This window comes from Magnolia sinica, chromosome 19 (assembly GCF_029962835.1).
Source record: "Magnolia sinica isolate HGM2019 chromosome 19, MsV1, whole genome shotgun sequence".
Lineage (NCBI taxonomy): Eukaryota > Viridiplantae > Streptophyta > Magnoliopsida > Magnoliales > Magnoliaceae > Magnolia > Magnolia sinica.
This window is the reverse complement of record NC_080591.1, coordinates 6,157,723-6,176,428: the sequence shown is the minus strand read 5'-3', so window position 1 is coordinate 6,176,428 and position 18,706 is coordinate 6,157,723. Positions and strand designations below refer to the sequence as shown.

General features: G+C 38.2%; 1 protein-coding gene across 2 annotated transcripts; it reads left to right on the top strand.

Annotated features, from left to right (window-relative positions):
* Positions 1-2,329: 2,329 nt before the first annotated feature.
* Positions 2,330-18,161, top strand: LOC131234370 (wee1-like protein kinase). Of its 2 annotated transcripts, none has more exons than XM_058231197.1 (10): positions 2,330-2,654; positions 3,843-3,894; positions 3,993-4,059; positions 4,627-4,893; positions 6,264-6,328; positions 6,423-6,532; positions 6,612-6,652; positions 6,768-6,916; positions 16,346-16,699; positions 17,859-18,161. In XM_058231197.1, the coding sequence occupies exons 1-10, from the start codon at positions 2,365-2,367 to the stop codon at positions 17,955-17,957; spliced, it is 1,494 nt and encodes a 497-aa protein (XP_058087180.1). In that variant the 5' UTR covers positions 2,330-2,364; the 3' UTR covers positions 17,958-18,161. The 2 variants fall into 2 exon arrangements, with proteins under 2 accessions (XP_058087180.1, XP_058087181.1); XM_058231198.1 differs by having other exon boundaries at positions 2,456-2,654; positions 4,566-4,893.
* The last annotated feature ends 545 nt before the right edge of the window (positions 18,162-18,706 follow it).

Here is an 18,706-nt window from a genome sequence, read left to right as displayed (position 1 = left end):
TTTACATACCCAAAAGTGTTTATATTGAAAATTTGGAGATAAGAAGATTTAAACTTGGCAACAAAACAACGGTTACAGGTCCGGTCCATATTCAAAAGAGAAAAGACTTAAATGACCAAATGTTTCATGCATTCCAAAATGATAAAGTTTATAATTTATTCAATATCAATTATGTAGTCATAAAATAAACGTTTAGATCACGGAAAAATGCCCCAGATCGAACGGCTATATCCCCGACGCATTGTATAACAGTACGTCACGTACTGTACCAAACCTCGTCTCCTTTTTCCGTAAACGGATTGGCTACTCCCCCTGCCACAGCCCGGAGGCTGATGGTCGGTGCTCCGTGGGACCCACTATGATTTATGTATTTCATCATCCACTCCTTTCATCCATTTTTAGGTCATTTTGCAAAACATTAGAGGGATCTAAATCTCAGGTGGACCACACCACATGAAAACAATAGTCATTAGATATCCACCATTAAAATATTCCTAAGGCCCACTGTACTGTTTATTTGAAATCCAATCTGTTGATTAGATCATACAGACTCAGATTAAGTGAAAAAACAAAGATAAGCTTGATCCAAAACTTTTATGGCCCCCACAAAGTTTTTAATGGTCAGTGTTTATTTAACACTGTTTTCTATAATGTGGTCCACTTGAAATTGGGATATACCTAATTTTTGTCCTTATGGCATAAACTGAACTAGAAAAAATAGAGGGACAGCATGAATGAAACAAATACATCATGATGGGGCCCATAGAGCACCGACCACTAACCATGGGTTGGTTTAGGGAAAGTAGCCAATCCGTTTCCCCCTTTTCCCCACCATTTGTAGAGATTGTTTTATTGCATGAGAAAAAGAATAAGATAGATATAAAGTTCAAGTGGACCCATTACCAAAAACCGTGGGATCAGTCACACCCACCGTTGAAACATTTACAAGGCCCACCATAATGTAATTTTTTGATCCAACTATTCATAAATTAACATAAAGATAGGCCAAGTGAAAACAAAATTATAAGCTTGATCAGAGACTGCCATAGTCCATAAGAAGTTTTGAACGGTGAATGTTACTATCCCCACTGTTTTCTATGGTGAGGTCCATTTGAGATTTACATTTATCTCATTATTTTTCTCATGCTATAAAACGATCTTCCTAAATGGATGGACGGTATAGATATAAAACATGTATTATGGTGGAGTCCATAAAGCTTGATGATGTCACTTCAGTGACAATTTCGATCTAATCCGCACGGCGCCCTATTTGGCGTGGATTAGAAACTGACAAGGTCAGTAGCCAAATCAATATTTTAGTGACATCACCAAGCTACGTGGACCCCATCATGATGCGTGTGTTGAATCAATACCGTCCAACCATTTGTAGATAGGCACGATAAAAAGAATGAGATAGATATAAAGTTCAAGTGGACCCACCACAGAAAACTGTGGGATCAGTCACACCCACCGTTGAAACATTTATATGGCCCACCATAATGTATTTTTAAAATCCAACTTATTCATAAGTTAACATAGAGATACACGAAGTGAAAACAAAATTATAAGCTTGATCAGAAACTTCTGTGGCCCCTAAGAAGTTTTGAACGGTGAATGTTACTATCCCTACTGTTTTCTATGGTGGGATCCACTTGAGATTTACATTTATCTCATTATTTTTCTCATGCCATAAAACGATCTCCCTAAATGGATGGACGGTATGGATACAACACATGTATCATGTTGGGTCCACAGAGCTTGGTGACGTCACTTCAGTAGCGATTTGGATACTGACCTTGTCAGTATCTAATCCGCGCCCCACCATTTTCCCACTAAAATAAGGAAAAGAGGGGCAAAGCGGCGGGAAAATCCAGCTTTTGAAACACTCCCTCGCGCTGTCCTTCTGTAGAGTTCGTCTTTCCTTTGTCGCGACTCCGGATCCATCGTGCATATCTCCACGCACTGGGGCCCACATGATGGGTGTTCAGACGATCGGAACGGTCTATTCTAAGAAGTGTAACCTGTAAAGGCCACCACAAGAAAAATACGCTGAATGGACGATTGTGATTATCGATATCTATAGATGAATTTGGAACACTGAAAAGACGATTTTCAGTCACTCGCATTAAACACTAAAAATCAAAGTCTAGGATCATCTAGGAATCTTGAATTTGAGCAAAAAGATCATCTACGGTATCAAATAGAACATGGACGGTTCAAATCAGAGTACCTCTTATTATGTGGGCCCCAGCGGGTGACCACATGAGCTTGATCCTGAGTCGCGACAGAGGCACTGGGATTACAAAATCAGCTGCCCCCATCTCTCTCCTTCTGTCTGTCCTCCGTTCCTTCTTCCCCACTCAAATGCAGAGAAAGAGAGGGAGAGGAAGAGCGTCAGTGGCAGTAAAGAGAAAACCCCTAAAACGGAGGGCAAATATGGAAATGAAGGGTTCCCTAGCAGGCCATCTCCTTTCAGAGCAGCTAGGGCAAGTCTCTCTCCTTCCTCTCCAAGCTTCTTCCAACCCTTCTCGCTTCCAGAAACTTCTAGAATCCGAAGATCTCTCCTCCGTCCATCTCGACGACGCTATTGGTGACGATGGCATCAACGGCCACGAAGATGAAAGAGATTTCATCCTCAGTCAGGATTTCTTTTGGTAACTCATGCATCCCATCTCTTGTTTCGAATTCTCTGAACGACTGGGACCGTCCTCCCGGTGTGTCTCAACTTCGATGCTCAAGAATCGGTTGATCGAATGGTTGGGGATCGTCCAATCGAAGTGATTCTCATATCATAGGTGGTTCGAAGTGCAGGACATCTTGTGGATTGCTTGGGTGTGCATCGTGAAGGATGCTAGGGCCATCCTACTGATCTTGTGGGCCCTTGGACTGCCAATTGCCCTGGTTGGGCAATCCCATCTGGGCGACTATCGCCTTGCTAGTGAATGGTTGGAAGAGTATACATCAACGGTCCACAGTCAACAGATGGAATTCGTTGATTGGATGGTTACGATGGTCCAATCAGATTGATTTTTATTCGATTGGCAATTGGATATGCAGCGTGATAGGTTGATCTGTCAATAGGCCTGCCTCGTTGAGCGAAATCAAAATTCTGAATAGTTCAGGTCTGGTACGCTAGTGTAGGATCTGACTCCGTATGAATATCAGGTGGACGGTCCAGATTGATGATTGGACCATAGCCATGCCCAACCCACTGTCATTGCACCATATATGGTGTGCAAGCGTTGTATATGAATACTCCTTGTAGAAGAAAATGGAAAAAGACTATCCACTGAGTGTTCTTGCCTGCGTGCTCATATCTTCCACCATCCATAAATACTGGGAGGGAATTTTAACATAATTGAAACTGGACTTTTAGGGGTCGTTTGGATGCCTGTAAATGGTTTAAGTGATAAATAATTTACAGGCGCAAATCATTTACAGCCTGTCCTGTTTAGCTTTAAGCCTTAAATGATTTACAGGTAAACGATTGTCTGTGTTTGGATAGCCTGTAAAAGGAGAGCAAATCTTTCCATCATAGCCATTAGGTTGTAAATGGAGAGCCTGTAAATGAAATCACAGCTTTTTGCCTGTAAATCAAACGGGGCTGAAAGCTGTAAGTGATTTAAGCATCCAAACATAGACTGTAAACCATTTACAGTTAGCCACATTTACAGGCATCCAAATGACCCCTTAATTGAATTTTGAAGTGCTGCTAGATCCTCACCAACCATCTTTGAATTGTGAAAAATAATGGGCACATGACTATCTGTGAGCCCTCTGTGTGATGAAGTCACGCCCATAAGAAATAATATTTACTTTTTTTTTTTTGTCTTGTGTTGCAGCACTCCTGATTATATCACCCCAGATGGGCAACAAATCAATAATTTGGATAAGGTATAGTTCGACCACATATTTAAGGCCATGCTTTAGTGTGGAGTCAGTCGATTAGATTATCCCAAATGTTTATGTATTATTCTGCATTTTTCTCATAGGAAAACATGGCCTGCCCCAAATCACCAGAGAAGAAAAGCACTGTTAGAACCAAAAGACAGAGACAAGGTGAGATTGCTTATTGTTGCAACATTCGTTTACTGTTATTTTTCTACCACCGGCTGAAATTTCTGGCCATGTTGAGTGTATGTATCTGGCAGTTTTCCTCATGCCTGTGCGTCATGGTTCTCCATTCAATATAGTTGATTTAACCAACCAAGTGAATAGATTACGGTCAACATAATTTTGTTTTCACATCACAAATAAAGAGTAGCTTCCTAGTGATTTGGTATTGAATAAAGGGTGGAGGTCAAGACAGTTCAAAATCAGATCAATAACATCTGCAAATAACTATAAAAGTGAATACAACATTGGGATGGATTTGTCTAATGCTTGATGACTGTCAATTTGAAGGCTGTATTTCAGGACTGTAAGTCTGTAATGCATTAAAAAAAAACATTATTGCAATTGTCTTTTCTTTTAGTTTTCCCTAGTTCTTATTTGTATGCTTTTGCTTCCTATGCATTGTGGGAATAGATAGCCATGAGTTTCATCTAATTCACCTTTTCTTTTAGTTTTGTTATCTACTAAAGCTTCAACTAATACTGATCTTTGAGAAAATCCACCTATCCTCAGAGAGTTTCTTGGCCAATTCCCTCAGCACAAATTGGTCCCACCATCAACAGGTAGCAGAATTTGCAGCAGATGCTTTTGGTTCTGATGATGTCAAGGCAACAGATCCTTTGGTTACTGGATCACAAAAGAAACAGAACTATGTTTCACAATCTGCAGTGGCTTTGCGCTGTCGAGTTATGCCTCCCATTTGCATCAAGAACCCTTATCTAAATGAGACTGCAGTGATGGATCTGGATATCTTTGGCAACCGAAGATCAAAATCCACAGGTATGTGTTTGTTTCATCCTGTTTTATTGAAGAATTTAGTAAGGCAAATGTTGCAAATCATAAAATGACACATTTTCTTTCTTTTTTTGGGTGTTGAGATGAAGCTTTACCTGATGTACCTTGTTTTTATCCTTATTAATGAAAGGATCACTTTCACTTGATTTTTTCTTTATATGGTTGTATGTTAAGTTTTTGGCAAAAGACGGATGGAAAAACATGACATATAGGGCTGGCAATGGGTTGGGCCCGGGCTGAGCAAAATGACAATTTTAGTGGGCCTGGCCTAATAGGCTCAACACATTCGGTTCAAAATTTGGGCCTGGGATCTTTAAAAGTCTGGCAATTGCCTCTGCTAACAGTATACATGCAGATAAAGTGCATGCGCCCATGCAGGTGCGTGTGTTAATTGGTTGCCAACATTTTAGTATTAAAGAAAAATAGATATACCAAATGGAAATTGATATGAACATTATCTAATTGGTGGGTATCATCATTATAGCCTTTTCCCAGTTATTTGAGCTGGCTTTACAAATCATGTTTTGTCAATCAAACAAGAATTGGCTGTACAAATCATGTTTTATCAATCAAACAAGAATTGGCTTTACAAATCATGTTTTGTCAATCGAACCAGAAAATTTCTGGTCAATCCAAACAAGTATTCTTCTGGCAGCTTGGAAAGAGTTCGAAGATAAGCTGCTCACCTCACATCAGCCCTCCTTTACCTAAGCTGGGCCAACTGGTGGAATTGCTACTATGTGAAGTTTCTTTATCTAATTGTTGGGTATCATTCAAAGGAAAGTCCCTTGCTTGAAAGTGACACAATTTTTACATCTCATAAGTAGTATCTTTATGTGTTCTAAAACCCTAAAAAGAAAAAGAAGAAGAGCAGATCTTCTATTTGAGTGTCAAATATACTTTTTTTTTGAAAAGCCAAAGTGTCAAATATACTCACATACAGATTTCTTTTGAGTATATCTGCTTTCCTTGAATTGAGTGAAACATAGATCCAAGTGAAGGCCGTTTAGGTTCTGAAGTTTTCTCTGCTATCCCTATAGGGTTGTTTTTTTTTTTTTCTTGTGTGTGTATGCACGCATGCCTCACTGGCTTCAACTGCAACACAATTTAAGTGGTATTATTTTTCCTTTTTGAATGACCTTTTTCAAGAAGTTGAGAATATATGCACAAATTTCTGATGTTGCAAGGCAATATCATTATGTTGAGCTGTTCTATAGATATATAATGGAATTTCATCATTCTTAACTAGCAGGCTGTGTTTTTGTAGGTTGTTTTGGTAGAATAATTGTTGAGTTATCATCTACTCTTGGATGTCTCACAAGAATATGATGCTGCATGTTGAAAATAAATTGCAGGTTTTTTCCCTTCGGTTGGTGGGGATGGCCTTTCACGGTATCGCACTGACTTCCATGAGATTGAGGTTGTCTTCTTTATGTTTTGCTGATCAGTTGTAACAGCTTCTACTTTTGTAGAGTTTTGTGCCAACTGGTGATTCAACCTGTTTTTGTCTCCAGCAAATTGGCTCTGGAAACTTCAGCCTTGTTTTCAAAGTTTTGAAGAGAATTGATGGTTGCATGTATGCCGTGAAACGTAGTATAAAGCAGTTGCATCAAGACACGGAAAGGTAGCTTTCACTCATCTCATTGTGCCTTGTCATCCATACAGGCTATGTGCTATGATTATTTGCTTGTGTTTGTTTGCAGGAGGCGAGCATTGATGGAAGTTCAAGCTCTGGCAGCGTTAGGTGTGTTATGAATCCTTCAAGCCTTAATATTTGGATTTTTTTTTTCTTTTTCACATATTATTCTGATCAAAACCATCATCCTGCTTTCATTGGAATCACCACCTCTGTGACTTAGGATGCCATGAAAATATTGTTGGATACTACACTTCTTGGTTTGAGAATGAGCAACTCTATATCCAGATGGAGCTTTGTGATCACAGCCTATCCATCAACGAATATTCTCAATTATCTGCAGAGGGGGAAGTCCTTGATGCTATGTATCAGGTTTCCAATCATCATCCTTACTCTTTAATCTTCAATTTCATAGTTCCATTATCTTATTTGTTTATAGCATGTCAACAATATTTACAAAATCCTCACAATCACCACCATCATTGTCATAGTCTTGTGACTCTTGTCCTAGCTATTGGGGTATGCTTTTCATTTAGAAAACGTATAGATTTTTTCTTTTTCTTTGTTGTTGGAATTGTAGTATTTCGTTTCACTATAAAGGTTTTGGGTAGTGAAAGAATTTCTGCGGTATATGATTGAAAAGTATTCAGTACTAGTTTGCAAAAAGTTTAAAATGGCCATAATAGAGCCAGGATTAAGGCAATGTTGGGTGCAAACATACAAGTACCAAATTCAAGTATGACTAAGATATTATTGTGCTTCCATATTAGCAACATCTGGAAATTTTGCATTTAATTGCATTAGTGTTGTCAAGTGGACCAAAAGTAGAATGCTTAGCAGAAAATGCTCTGTCATGTTTAACATGGTGAACTGTGTTGGCTGTTCATTCATGCGGGACTTTCCAGTTACCATACGGCCATTTGCCACCAATGTTACCTAGACATGTGGCATTGGTGTTTAGTGTTGAAGTATCCTCATGTGTTTCCTATCGATAACTCCAATAATCTTGCAAAAGGACACTTTAAAATAAAAGGGAAAAACAAAAGAAAATGTTGAGAACGAATTGGTAGGGTTCAAGTTAAGATAAATTAGCGGAAGTCTAAAATAACGAATAAGCAATTAGCAAAACAATGGGAATGATTTAATAACTGTTTTGAGAAATTGTAGCATGTGCCTACATTATGCAGCCCACATCAATTGTCTACTTGATGAATTTTATAAAACCTTAAGAAGAAAAAAAATGAGAGGAAAAGAATAGCGGCACTTGCAGTCTCTTTATCTAAGCCATACGTAACAAAAATGGTTGAAGTAAAGCTTGATAGCGTCGGGAGTGGAGTTAGGCTCAAACACTAGAAGATTATAAGTTTTTGGTTTCCGCTTAACATTAAAAAAAGATCAATCGAAAACCTTGTGAAGTGAATAATATCTTTGTTAGAACAATTTTGAGAAATAAACTTGAATAAAAAAACAAAACAAAAGGTATAGGACCTTCACAACTGCTTAGGATATAGCTGTAAGAAGAAAGAAGAATCCATAGTTCCTGTTGTGGTGAGGTGCGAACATAATTGTTGTCTTTGAGATAGTTAGCGCCGCTCAGTTTTTCTCAACCAGTGCAATAGGCTCCTCGACGTGCTACCTCAAGGATATAATGCCTAACTCGGTTATCTTTGGTGTGCACATGCCATAGATTAACCCAACACCCAAGCGTTGAATAGTATTTTTCGTATATCTATGAGGAAAAAAAAGAGTTCGTAGTTTGTTTTGTATTATTGTGCTTATAACTGTGTTGAAAAGGTCATGGGGAAGGGTATTATATAATTACTAGGGAAGCATCGTTTTGCAAAGAGGTATAATGAATGGTCAGAAACCTCTGATCGTTTCTTATTGCAATTGATGGGCTAAACATTATGGAACACGTTTGTCATAATGGAAACAACCCAAATTGGGCCTCATTAAAACAAAAGAAAATGAACATAAACGTCTCAAGTCATTTAAGATAGTTTAAAAAATATTGAATTTAAATTAAATAAAGCATTAATTAAAAAAGGCAAAACCAAGCTTATCAAGACCCTTATAAAGGGTCCAAATCCAACCATTCGAGGGCTGAATCTCCACTCCAGTGCACGAGTATTTGGGTGTACATGTTCGTTTAATTGGTTTCTAAGTCGGTTTCTCCATCGTGCCCGGCTTGTGCGCACGTACGGGCCTATTTATACTGTGTCATCAATATAAAAGACATGAGAGATGATTTTTATATAAACCTTTCCATTTTCCCTTTCCCATATGATGTGACACTATTCTTTTGTACAAAGGAACAAAACATAAAAATAGCATTAAAAGGCAATGTATAAAAGAAAAAAATGAAGTTTTTTTTTTTTCTCTAATATTCTACTTGAAATATTTCAACAATCCCTTATTTTAAAATAAAATAAAATTTGGGCATGACGAAGCGCTACTGTGCATACATGAAGGAGGTGAATTGTCTTAAACCTCACTCAGTGAAACATGTATGGACTACAAGAAAATCAGTAAATTAGGTTTTCAACTAAATTTCTCTAGTGTAGATCGTATATGAAACACGCACAATCGTTAAGAGTTTAAAAGGTATTTAGAGTTGCACTTTGCGGCCATGTACAATATCCTAGTTTTATGAGTGCTTTAGAGAATTAACCCAATTTTTATATGAAGCAGCCTTACTTTCACGCTCATATAGATGAGTTCATCAAGGGTGTCTCTGTAACAACCATCACCCCACCTTATGGACTATAAACTCATTAAGGGATAAATCCAACCTTAACCCGTTATAGAGCACAACATTACTTGCGTCATAGAGAGGGGCTCAGAGAAGTGATTTCTACTTAATTTTGTAATGCATTTCAACTAGGAATCACATGAAAATTTGTTTTTCTCATTGAACTTAATTTTTGGGATATGCAGTTTTTACATTGGATTACTATTTTTAATGATTCATTTTTGTATGGGCTTAAGTCCTATCTCCCTCAATGTTTTTCAGACTTTTTTTTCTTAGTTAGGCCTTTGGCTAAATGATCCTCTATATTTTCACTGGATCTTATAGAGTCTAGAGTTAAAACATCATTTTTCAATATTTGTCTCACACAATCATGCTTTAGACGGATTTGTCTAGATTTTTCATCATAACATGTTATTAGCTCTTCCTCATCCATTAAGCAATCACAGTGAATGCATATGGGTGGAATTAATTTTACCCTAAATGGTATATTGATCAATAGAGTTTTAATCCATTCTGCCTCCTTACCAACCGCTAGCAAGGTAACTAATTCAGATTCCATAGTGGAATGAGCTATACAAGTTTGTTTTTTGGATTTCCACGAAACAACTCCACCTGCTAATGTGAAGATAAAGTCACTAGTTGATTTGGAATCATCTCTGTCCTTGAGTATCAATCTGCATCATTGTAACCTTCAACTCCTTTTGGGAATCTTCGGTATTGAATGCCAAGATCCCACGTTCTTTTAAAATACCTTAAGACCTTATAAATTGCATTCTAATGCATGCCACTCGGATTACTAGAATATCGATTTAGCTTATTGTAAATGCAATATTTAACTTAGTGCAATGCATAGCATAGGCTAGACAACCAATGATATTGGCATATTTAGTCCTAGATACTTCTTCACCAGTATTCCTTTCTAGCTTTATGCTAAGGTTGAAAAGTGTACACATAGGTTTATAGTCATAATGATTATATTTTATTAGAATTTTCTCTATGTAATAGGATTGGGTTAGAGTTATGTCATTTTCACTTCGAATGATTTTAATCCCTAAAATTACATTAGTCTCTCCAAGATCTTTTATATTAAAGTGAAGATAAGAACATTTTTGTTCCATTAATGATTTCTAGGATAGAACCCAATATTAATAGATCATCTATATACATGCAAACCATAACCGTGGAATTCTTAGACACCTCAAAATAAAGACATCTCTCATTGTCATTAAACATAAATCAATGAGTCATCATAACTTGATCGGATTTTTCATGCCACCGCTAAGGGGCTTGTTTAAGTCCATACAAGGACTTTAAAAGTTTACACACCTTTTGTTCTTGGCTTGATTACACAAATCCTTCAGGTTGATCCATGTATATTTCTTTTTCTAGTTCACCATTTAAAATGACAATTTCAATGTCCATTTGGTGAATTAGAAGATTATTAATTGGAGCAATGTTAATTAAGCTTTGAATCGAAGACATTTTAGATATAGGGGAGTATGTATCAAGTAATATATACTTTTCTTTTGTCTAAAACTCTTGGCTACTAGTCTAGCCCTATATTTCTCGATTAGGCCATCAACCCTACGTTTCTTATTGAATATCCATTTACACCCTAAGGTTGAAATTCATCAACCTAATTGTTGAAATGTTTCAAGTAAAATATTAGAGAAAAAAAAAAGCGATTTTTTTTTTCTTTTCTTTTGTCTTTTATGCATTTTGTCTTTTAGTGCTCTTTGTGTTTTGCTTTTTTATATAAGAGAATAGTCTCACAGTGGATAGGAAAGGGAAAATGGAAGAGTTTATATAAGAATTATCCCCTCATGCCTTTTGTATTGATGCCATACTATGCACGAGTTTGTACACGTGCACAAGCCTGACTTGATGGGAAAACTAGCCCGAAAACTAGTTAACCAGGTGTGTGCGCTCAAATACTTGTGCGCAAAAGGGGGGGTTCGACTCTTGGAAGACTTGGTCTGGACTGTTTGTAAGGGTCTTAAAAGGCTTGGTTTTGCCTTTTTTTCTTTAACTAATGTTTTTTAAATTTAAATTCAAAATTTGAAATTATCTCAAACGCCTTCAAACATTTCTGTCTGTTTTCTTTTGTTTTGATGATGCCCATTGTATTTAGTTCGTTTTCATTGTGAGAAACGTGTCCTATAATGGTTGACCCATCAATCGCAATTAGAAATGGTCAGACGTTTTTGAGTAGTCATTATACCTCTTTGTGAAATGGTCATTATCTTGTGGCCTATATAATGGTCTTTTTAAAGACTTTTTCAACATAGCTACAAGCACAACAATATAAAACAAACTACGAACTTGTTTTTTCTTCTCCTGGGCAAACGAAAAATGCACTTTGGTGTTTGGGTGTCGGGTTAATCTATAACCTATGCACGTTGGAAATAACCAAGGTTGGTGTTGTATCTTTGAGGTAGCGTGTTGGGGTGTCTACTGCACCTGACGAGAAACATCGAGAGATGTGAATGATCTCAAAGACAACAACTGTATTTGAGCCTCGCCACAATAAGAAATACAAATTCTTCTTTCTTTTTGCAACTATCCTAACTAGGTGTGAAGTTCTAATTATATTATGTTTTTTTATTCGAGTTTATTTCTTGAAATTGTTCCAACAATTTAGTTATGATCCCTATCACCTTGGGTAATGTCTCGAATGATTTCAAGTCAATTTGACTGGAAACATTTGACGGACAACATTATAAAAGTTGGAGGCAGATTTTTATTCTTCTAGCTCAACACTTTACTTGTGGTTTATGTGATTAATAAAAAAAGGCCATCTGATCTTCATGAACCAGACTTATTAGTTGTATGTAAAAAATGGGCAATGATGACTATTTGGGAAAGAATTACATTCTTAGTGCGCTATTGAACCAATTATACGATTTATTCTGTGTTGTGCAACTTACGTTGAAATCTGGTCCGTCTTGGAAAGGAAATATAAAACGGAATAAGTGGGTGTGAAAAAATACGTTGCTAATGGGTATTTTAAATATCAAATGGTAGACGATAAATCAATAGTTCAACAAACAAGAGTTCAATTCGCTAGCTCAGAGGATTATACTTGAGGAGATTAAGCCAATTAAACTCTTTTAAGTGGCGACAATTATTGAAAAAATTGCCTTAATCGTGGAAAGACTTTAAGAACTCTCTCTGTCACAAAACCAAAGAACTATTCATGGAAAGGCTCATTGTACGCCTTCGTATCGGGAAGAGGCAAAACGTGAAGATAAAAATGGGGAATTTAGGGATGAAACTTCTAAAGTCAACCTCTTAGATGAGAAAGTCCAGAGAAAACCCAATAATCTGAAACCAAACCAAACCATTCAATTAAAAAAGAAACCCAAGCTCAATAACACGAATGAGAACAAGAAACTTGGTAGCCAAGATAAGTCCACTAGCAAACTCGGTTATTTTGCAAGAGAATGTTACCATCATAAAAGGAAACAACCAACCCAAATACCAGCGCCTAAAGCAAATATGACCGGGGAATCTAAAATTGTGGTTGTAGTAAAAAAAATAAACATGTCTTTCTCGTAATTGGGTAATGGATGGTGGATAGGCATAAGTGCTAATGCACATGTGTGTTATGATCGTTGCTAGTTCAAAGCTTATGAAAACGTTACAACTAGTAGGAAGGTCCAGATAGGCAAAGTTGTCACTGTAGAAGTGATTGGACATGGAAAGGTGGAATTGATGTTCACCTCAGAGAAGGCTATCACATTAGTTAATGTTCGTCACGTTTCAGATATGTGTAAGAATTTGGTCTTTTGAACGATGTTAGTTTAAATCACGTTTATGAATAAGATTAAAATGTCATGACTAAGAATGAATCCTTTGTTTGAAAGGGCTACACATATCATGAGTACGACATGTTTAAGTTGAATGTTAAAATGAATAAAGCTTCTTTTGTTTATATGGTGCGCTCTTTCTTTGTGGCATGGTAGATTAGGTCATGTGAGTGTTAACTCTATTAAAAACATGACTGCTTGTGGAATAATTTCAACTATAGGAAATAATGAATTTGAGAAGTGCGAATGCTGTTCATAATCTAAGGTAGCCAGAAAACTCTTTCCTGGCATAGAAATGAATTATGAGTTACTAGGATTAATTCATTCCGACATATGTGATCTTAAAGAATCTCATACTAGAGAAGGTAAGAAATACTTCATTACCTTTGTCAACGATTATTCCAGATGTACATCAATGCAGGGGCATTTTTACACTGGGCTCGAGTGGGGTCACCTGTGGGATGCAGGGGCACACTCGGGGTGGGTGACCCATGCGATTTGGGGCCTGTGGGGGAGGTCTCGTGTTTGAGACTCCTTACCAGGGGTGATTAATGCGCATTTCACACCGGGCTCTCGAGTGGGGTAGCCTGTGGGATGCGGGGACACACTCGGGGTGGGCGGCCCATGTGATTTGGGGCCCACGAAGGGGGTTTGGTCGAGGTCCTAACCCATGAGATGTGGGGCCTGGGCTATGAGATAAATGGATTAATTCGCCATACTCTAACAGTTCGAGCTTTTAGAGCAAGTGGTTGATTGTCCTGCATCAAATTGGTATCAGAACGGGAGGTCTTGTGTTCGAGACTCCTCACCGGGGGTGATTAATGCAGGGACATTTTCACACCGGGCTCGAGTAGGGTCGCCTGTGGAATGCAGGGGCACACTCGGGGTGGGTGGGGCCCACGAGGGAGGTCTCGTGTTCGAGACTCCTCACCGGGGGTGATTAATGCGCATTTCACACCGGACTCGAGTGGGGTAGCCTGTGGGATGTGGGGACACACTCGGGGTGGGCGGCCCGTGTGAGGCGGTACCCATGTGATTTGGGGCCCACAAGGGAGTTCGGCCGAGGTCCTAACCCATGAGATGTGGGGCCCGGGCTATGAGATAAAGGGATTAATTCGCCATACTCTAGCAGTTCGAGCTTTTAGAGCAAGTGGTTAATTGTCCTGCAACAAATTAGTATCAGAGCGGAAGGTCTCGTGTTCGAGACTCCTCACCGGGGGTTATTAATGCAGGGGCATTTTTACACTGGGCTCGAGTGGGGTCGCCTGTGAGATGCAGGGGCACACTTGGGGTGGGTGACCCATGCGATTTGGGGCCTGCGGGGGAGGTCTCGTATTCGAGACTCCTTACCAGGGGTGATTAATGCGCATTTCACACCGAGCTCGAGTGGGGTAACCTGTGGGATGCGGGGACACACTCGGGGTGGGCGACCCATGTGATTTGGGGCTCACGGAGGGGGTTCGGCCGAGGTCCTAACTCATGAGATGTGGGGCCTGGGCTATGAGATAAAGGGATTAATTTGCCATACTCTAATAGTTCGAGCTTTTAGAGCAAGTGGTTGATTGTCCTGCATCATACGTATGTATATCTGTTAAGATCTGAGGATGAATCACTCTCTGAATTCATAATTTTTAAAAGTGAAGTGGAAAATCAATCGAACAGAAAAATCAAGTTCCTAAGAAGTGATAGAGTTGGTGAATACACTTCAAAGGACTTTGATCATTTCTGTGAATTTAATGGAATTATTTACGAAGTTACTACTCCCTATTTACCCCAACAAAATGGACTAGCAGAATGTAAAAATAAAACCTTAATCAATATGGTAAATGCTATGTGACATAGTTCTGGTCTCCCTCTTAGCTTCTAAGGAAAAACTCTTTATTATGCTTGCTATATTCTAAACAAAGCACCTACAACTAAATCTAAGATAATTTCCTATGAGTTGTGGAAATGTAGAAAATCAAATATTAGCTATCTTAGAGTGTGGGGCTCTCTTGCCATGTTAGGCTAACATATCCTAAAAGGCTTAAATTGGGAGCTATAACCACTAAATGTGTATTTGTAGGGCATGCATCTCATAGCAAGGCATATAGATTCCTAGATACAAATGAAAACATTATAATTGAATCTAGAGATATTGAGTTTTATTAACATATCTTCCCTTATAAGCTAAAGAACAGTGGGGGTTATCCTAGTGGGGGTTCCTCTTCTAAAATAGATGAACCATCTAGCTTAAATCTTGTAGACTTAGAATAACCTAAGTTTGAACTTAAAGTTAGGAGAAGCAAACACTTTAGTATTGCCAAGGACTAAGGTCCTGATTTTCAAGTGTTTTTAGCCCAAATAGAAGGTGACCCTGTGACATTCAAAGAGGCCATTTTATCACATGATGGCATCTTTTGGAAAGAAGCGTTGCAAATGAGATAGAGTCCATCAGGACTAATAACGCATGGAAATTAGTTGACTTACCTCTTGTAGGTAGCATGTCGCTTACTGTACCGGTTGAGAAACACCAATGGGCACGAACCATCTCAAAGACAACGATTGTGTCGACATCTTGCTATAGCTGGAAATACAAATTCTTCTTCCTTTTTGCAGCTATTTTAAGCAGGTATAAAGTTCCAATTATTTTATGTTCTTGTTTTTGTTTTTGTTTTTTTTTAAATTATTTAAAATTCAAGTTTATTTCTTCGAATTGTTCCAACTATCTCTCCCTTGAGTTGTCCACCATGTGATGCTTTTCGGCGAAATCACTTAGACACTTTGTACACGTTTACATGTTTTGGAGTTTGGTGTTGTGTCATGGAGTGTTTTAGTTCCCCAAGTGTAAAGCATGGTGAAAACTGAAAAATGTAGAAAGTCTACGCAATGTTGTATGTTACATTTTGGACATGTAGAAACCGTATTTCAATTTTCAAAATACTTCCAAACCTTAATTTACATATATCAGCTAACAGCTTCTAGTTTCTATTCCATAACTGAAATTCCCAGAGATAAAGTCATGGTCTAACTTCCAAAATTCTTTAAATCTAAGAATCTACTCCTAGTCTTAACCCTATCGAGTTATTGATACCATTCTCCAATTTCTATGTTTTGGAGTTCAAAAATATTTGCTCTGTTTCCAATAATTATCTGATTTTATACACATTGGTAAATGGATTTCCGTTTTGGATTCTGCTGACCATTTTCCTTACACCACACTAATGCTTTTCCTGCTTATTATGACCAAGATCCGTACAGATTGCTAAGGCGTTACATTTCATACATGGATGTGGAATTGCTCACTTAGATGTAAAGCCTGATAATATTTATGTCAAAGGTGGTGTTTACAAGCTTGGGGATTTTGGTTGTGCAACACTCATCGATAGAAGTTTACCTATTGAAGAAGGAGATGCACGCTACATGCCTCAGGAAATCCTAAATGATAAGTATGAGCATCTTGACAAGGTCGACATCTTCTCTTTGGGAGCTGCCATTTATGAGCTTGTGAAAGGGTCCTCTTTGCCCGAGTCTGGGCCTCAGTTTTTGAACCTCAGAGAGGGCAAGATCTCACTGCTCCCTGGTCATTCTATGCAATTTCAGAACTTGCTGAAGGTAGAAAACAAAGTCATCCATTCTTTCAAGAGAACATAATCAATATAACGTAATCAAAGTTTCAGATTGATGAAATCCACATTTTTCTCATTTTTTGTATTGATTAAAATGACTCTTGGTCCCTTTCTGAACTGCACTTTTGAATATTACAACAGGAAATTTACAATGTTCAGTCAATCATTTGCACAACACAGTAAACTATACATTTGTAGGTCACATTTCAGTGATCCACATTGTTTGTATGTTGAGGACCATGGTAGATTGGAGGTGAGCCAAATCTCTGCCATTGGATAATCTCAATGATCTAACTGGTCCCCCGTTGAATGTGCACCATTCTTTATAATTGTTCATTTCCAACAGATGGCTAGGATCATCTATTATGGAAGATATTGAGGTTAGTCCTTACCATGATGGGGCCCACCAGATCAGTTGATTAGGTTACCGGACAGTGGGGCTCCAGCTGTACCATTTGTTGATCGAACAAAAAGGAAGAATGCAAAAATACAGTTTCTTACAATCAGGCATAGCATAATACCTCTCTAAGGCAGCCTTTTTACAATGGGGTCCTTACTCATGCCTCGGAGGTAGACTTACAAGAGTTTCAAGATGAGGTCATGGGTTCGAGTGCCCACTGTGGTTAAATCCCACTGTGGTGTGAGTGCCTGTGTTAAAAAAAAAAAAAACCTTTTTACGATCGAGAAACTGTTTGGTTCATGGTCACTCAAGAGTGGAGAAACACAATTTGTTTGGAATTTCTGCTCTTAGGATAATTTCCAAAATTACAAAACATGACTTGTTTTGTGTTGTATAAGAAATAAGGAGCTTTTCATATCCACAAGAGTACCATTCCATGATTTTTCAAATTTCTGCTAAGAATAGAAATCCCAAAAATTGCAAATCAATTTTTTCCTCGTGGCCTGAGCCAAATGCAACCTTCAGTAACTTTCCCATTTCCAATCATTCATGAAGAATAGTGATCATGTTGTGAACTCTTTTTCTGTTGATAACAAAGTTCACCATAGAGGTGCAGAAGAGATTAGAAGGATGCTGGGCCAAAGCATTTTTGCTTCTTCTTCTTCTTTTTCTTCTTCTACTTTTTTTTTTTTTTTTTAATTGCATGGGTTGGTATCTCTCACTAACATTTCCATAATCCTGTCAGGCAATGGTGGACCCCGACCCCATCAGACGACCTTCGGCAAAGGAACTGGTAGAAAATCCTATCTTTGAGAGGGCATGTGGAACTGCAAGAATCAAGTAACGTCATTCTGATCAGAAGCTATAGTGAAAGAGTGTGAGATTGAAGACTGTTCAGGCCAATTTTGGAGTCCCTCTGGTTTTGTAACAGCAGTTCAAATTATGCATCTTTTGCACCACTTAGAATATGTGGTGCAATTTTGTAAAAGAAACCATTGTGAAAGCTGGCCCTTTGAATATAGTAATGGCCAAAGGCTTCTTTGTGCTAGTTTTGGGGGTATGGACTTGTAAATTTCGATCGCTTTCTGCTTCCATGCATTAACCATCACTCCCTTGCTTTATTTATTGAAAAAAGGTGGAGTCATAAATACATTGGTAGGGCTGTTTATGGTCTGCTAATGCAGCTACACTGAACATTGGCCCCCCTTTTTTTTTTGGAAAATCTCATTCCATGGCCAATAAATCTGCTATTTTGAACTCGTGTTTGAGATAAGAGCAAGAAGGCCCCAATCTTATCTTGCCATCTTGCTCTGAAAAAGTTGGAAAATGCTAGCCTAGTCAATGTGGGTTCCACCAAGCTGCCCAAAAACACCAAGCATATTAAGCTTGGGAAGCCCTAGCAGTCATAACTTGGTTGTAGCCAAACGCTGCCCCAAAGTTTTGACATTTTAACAAGTATTTCCTTTTCTTTAATAACTCAAATTCCCCGTAATTCAAAGAAGATTCATCATCATCATCTTAGCGTTGCCAATCTATTCTAAGGCCTGATCCTTGGTAAAGGGAACAAGCCTTCATATCCCATCTCACCATCTC

Bases quoted from the DNA above. Each gene is read 5' to 3' on its own strand.
- LOC131234370 (XM_058231197.1), top strand. From the start codon at position 2,365: ATGCAGAGAAAGAGAGGGAGAGGAAGAGCGTCAGTGGCAGTAAAGAGA. The intron at 2,655-3,842 runs GTAACTCATGCA...CTTGTGTTGCAG, and splicing joins CTCAGTCAGGATTTCTTTTG to CACTCCTGATTATATCACCC. The intron at 6,533-6,611 runs GTAGCTTTCACT...GTTTGTTTGCAG, and splicing joins TTGCATCAAGACACGGAAAG to GAGGCGAGCATTGATGGAAG.